This window comes from Eimeria mitis, genomic scaffold (assembly GCF_000499745.2).
Source record: "Eimeria mitis Houghton genomic scaffold, Emh_scaff1405, whole genome shotgun sequence".
NCBI lineage: Eukaryota > Apicomplexa > Conoidasida > Eucoccidiorida > Eimeriidae > Eimeria > Eimeria mitis.
This window is the reverse complement of record NW_013569087.1, coordinates 7,645-11,567: the sequence shown is the minus strand read 5'-3', so window position 1 is coordinate 11,567 and position 3,923 is coordinate 7,645. Positions and strand designations below refer to the sequence as shown.

Here is a 3,923-nt window from a genome sequence, read left to right as displayed (position 1 = left end):
AAAAACTACCCCTATAAGGTAAACCCTAAACCCTAAACCCTAAACCCTAAACCCTAATTTTTTTTAATATGCTAAACAATAAACGATAAACAATAAACCACAAGCAGCAGGCAATCAACAACAAACCCTAAACCCTAAACCCTAAACCCCTACTTGTACAGCGTAAACCCTAAACCCTAAACCCTGAAGCCACGAAGTCAAGCTAAACCCTAAACCCTAAACAGTACAACACTTCTACAACATAAACCCTAAACCCTAACACCTTAGCAACCTCAATAATGTAAACCCAAAACCACAACGTAAACCCTAAACCCTAAACCCTAAGCCCTAAACCACCCGAAAGGGTGATGGATTGTGGATGCCCCCGCCAGTAGGTTCCCCAGTTTAGGGTTTAGGGTTTAGGGTTTAGGGTTTATAAGGGTTTAGTGCTTGTAAGTCTTCATCGTTTTGGGTTTAGGGTTTATGAGGGTTTAGGGTTTTTGCAGGTTAGGGGTTTGCACAGGTTTTGGATGAGGGTTTGTAAGGGTTTAGGGTTTACAAGGGTTTGTCAGGGTTTAGGGTTTATGAGGGTTTAGGGTTTAGGGTTTAGGGTATGTTTAGGGTTTTCTAGATAAAGCTGCTGCTCGCTGTCTCTCGCAAGGAACGAACGCCAATCAGTTCTTAGACTCTACAAGGGTTTAGGGTTTACAAGGGTTTAGGGTTTATGAGGGTTTAGGGTTTAGGGTTTAGGGTTTAGGGTTTGTGTTTAGGGTTTTCTAGACAAAGCTGCTGCTCGTTGTCTCTCGCAAGGGCCAAGCAGTTCTTAGACTCTACAAGGGTTTAGGGTTTACAAGGGTTTAGGGTTTATGAGGGTTTAGGGTTTAGGGTTTAGGGTTTGTGTTTAGGGTTTTCTAGACAAAGCTGCTGCTCGTTGTCTCTCGCAAGGAACGAACGCATGGACGGCAACAGATCATACAAATTATACTTTAGAGACAGCTGGGTGGGAGGGTTTATTTACTCTTTTGCCTGGTTTGTCTTTTATTTATTTATTTATTTATTTATTTATTTATTTGTTTGTCTTTTTGTTTATTTAGTTTGTTTCTTTGTTTGTTTTTTTGTTTCTGGTTTTTTTCGTTTTTGTTTTATTGTTTTTATTTATTTATTTATTTATTTATTTATTTATTTATTTATGGAGACAGCTGGGTGGGAGGGTTTATTTACTTTATTGCCCGGTTTGTCTTTTATTTATTTATTTATTTATTTTTTGTTTGTCTTTTTGTTTATTTAGTTTGTTTGTTTCTTTTTGTATTTTGTTTATTTATTTATTTATTTATTTATTTGTTTATTTAGTTTGTTTGTTTGTTTTTCTGTTCTTTGTTTTTTTGTTTTTTGGGGTTTTTGGTTTTAGGGTTTAGGGTTTAGGGTTTATGTGTGTCTATCAGTCTTTTTATTTTTTTTTTTATTTTCTGTGTTTATATAAATATAAGTGTATAAATACATCTCGATAAATAATTAATTATAATTAAAACAAACTTGCATTTATTTTTTTTTCTTAATTTTTCTCCCGAGGGTTTAGGGTTTAGGGTTTATGAGGGTTTAGGGTTTAGGGTTTATGAGGGTTTAGGGTTTGCGGTGTATGTACACCTCAGTTTACCTCGAGCATCTCTTTCTCCCAACCCTCACCGATGATTCTTTTCTCACAGAAGTACACCATTTTAAAGAAGACGGAACAAGCGCAGGTAAACCACCGAGGGTTTAGGGTTTAGGGTTTAGGGTTTAGGGTTTTTAAGGGTTTTGGGGTTTAGGGTTTAGGGTTTGTGCGCGGATGTATAGGTCTTGTTTATAGTGAAATGGAGGGCTGCGTCTATAGTTGTTTAGTGTTTAGGGTTTAGGGTTTATGGGGGTTTATGAGGGTTTATATGGGCTTATGAGGGTTTAGGGTTTATAAGGGTTTAGGGTTTACGAGGGTTTAGGGTTTGTGTATGCAGGTGTGGTGTATAGCGAGATGGAGGCATGCGAGCGCAGCAGCAGCAGCATATGTTTTGATTCTCTTTTATCACAAGCATCTAGGATTTATTGTTTCTAAGGGTTTAGGGTTTAGGGTTTATGAGGGTTTAGGGTTTACGAGGGTTTGTGTATGCAGGCGTGGTGTATAGCGAGATGGAGGCATGCGAGCGCAGCAGCAGCAGCATATGTTTTGATTCTGTTTTATCTTTATTATATAAAGGAGATAGCGGCTATAGATACGAGACAGGAGGAAAAATAAATAAAATAAAAACAACAAATAATAAAAAAGTTTTATATTATCATAAATATTTTTATAAAACACAAAATGCTGCTGTCACTGTTATAGGGTCTTTCCCGCTGCAGCAGCTGCTGCACCTTCTAGCTAATTCTCTTGATCGTATTCAATCTGCTGCTGCTGCTGCTGCTGCTGCTGCTCCTGCTGCTGCTGCTCCTGCTGCTGCTGCTGCTGATGGTGGTGGTGGTGGTGCTGATGGTGGTGGTGGTGATGGTGGTGGTGATGGTGATGGTGGTGGTGGTGATGGTGCTGCTGCTGCTGTAACAGCAGAAGCAGCAGCAGCAGCAGCAGCAGCAGCAGAAGCAGCAGCAGCAGGAGAAGTATTACCAGCAGAAGTAATAGCAGCAGCAGCAGCAACCATAACAGCAGAAGCAGCAGCAGCAGCAGCAGCAACACAACCCCCCTCTCCCCCCCCCCGCCCCCTCTCTTACTATGGGGCCCCCTGGTCTTCCCCTATAAACACACCACCATTCGTTGTCTGCAGCAGCAGCAGCAGCAGCAGCAGCAGCAGCAGCAGCAGCAGTGAGAGCAGCAGCAGCAGCAGCAACGACAGCAGCAGCAGCACCACCACCACCACCGACAATAACAACGAAAACAGCAGCAACAAAGACAGCACCAGCAGCACCAGCACCAGCAGCAGCAGCAGCAGCAGCAGCAGCAGCAGCAGCAGCAGCAGCAGCAGCAGCAGCATGAGCAGCAGCAAGAACGTGGTGCGTATAGTACGTTACCCAGCAGATGATATAGAAGGGGGAAGTATAGTGATAGGGTTTAGGGGCCCCAAATGGGGGGAAATAAAAAAAAAAGAAAAAATATATATTTTATTATTATATTTATTAGATAGCAATCAGAGTATATTAAATAAACAAATAACAGAAACAAATACACCCCTTTGTTCTTGTCTCCGTTTCGGGGGAGACAGCTTCAAGGAGACAAATTTTTATATAGAAGCTCTAGATATAGATATACACCAGCACCAGCAGCAGCAGCAGCAGCAGCAGCAGCAGCAGCAGCAGCAGCAGCAGCGGGGGGGGGAAGGGGGAGGGGAGAAGGGAGGAGAGGATCAGCAGCAGCAGCAGCAGCAGCAGCAGCAAGAGCAAGAAGAGAAAAAAATACAGGCAAAGAAGAAAAAACAAAAAAAACAACAGCAGCATGAAGAACAGCAGCAGCAGCAGCAGCAGCAGCAAGAGCAGCAGCAGCAGGAGCAGCAGCAGCAGCAGCAGCAGCAAGAAGAAGATGAATATGAAGAAGAGAAGCAAATTGAGCAGCTGCAGCAGCAGCAGGGTTTATATCTAGCTAGTAAAATAAGGAGTATAATAGCAGCAGCAGCAGCAGAAACACCAGCAGCAGCAGCAGCAGCAGCAGCAGCAGCAGGAGCAGCAGGAGAAGAAGAAGCAGCAGCAGCAGCAGCAGCAGCAGCAGATGGTTTTGATTTAAAAAGAATAAAACAAATCATAGAAAGAGAAGTGCTGCAGTTTGTTTACTCTCTAGAACACTCACCCCATAACACAGGTTTGTTTTTTATTTATTTTTTATTTTTTTTATTTTATTTTTATTTTATTTTATTTATTTTGTTTATTTTGTTTTGTATTTGTTTATTTTTTTATTTATTTTATTTTGTTTTTTTTTATTTTTTGTTTTTATT

At 41.2% G+C, this 3,923-nt stretch overlaps 1 protein-coding gene across 1 annotated transcript in view; it reads left to right on the top strand.

Moving 5' to 3' along the window:
• Window positions 1–1,664: 1,664 nt before the first annotated feature.
• The window catches only part of EMH_0036290 (M16 family peptidase, putative), a gene marked incomplete at both ends in the record, with an annotated part of 5,230 nt that continues 2,971 nt past the window's right edge, over window positions 1,665–3,923 (top strand). The window contains 4 exons of the mRNA XM_013495072.1: window positions 1,665–1,718; window positions 1,968–2,067; window positions 2,333–3,047; window positions 3,201–3,790. Of these exons, the coding sequence (XP_013350526.1) occupies window positions 1,665–1,718; window positions 1,968–2,067; window positions 2,333–3,047; window positions 3,201–3,790 (1,459 nt within the window). The remainder of the gene's footprint in view (window positions 1,719–1,967; window positions 2,068–2,332; window positions 3,048–3,200; window positions 3,791–3,923) is intronic.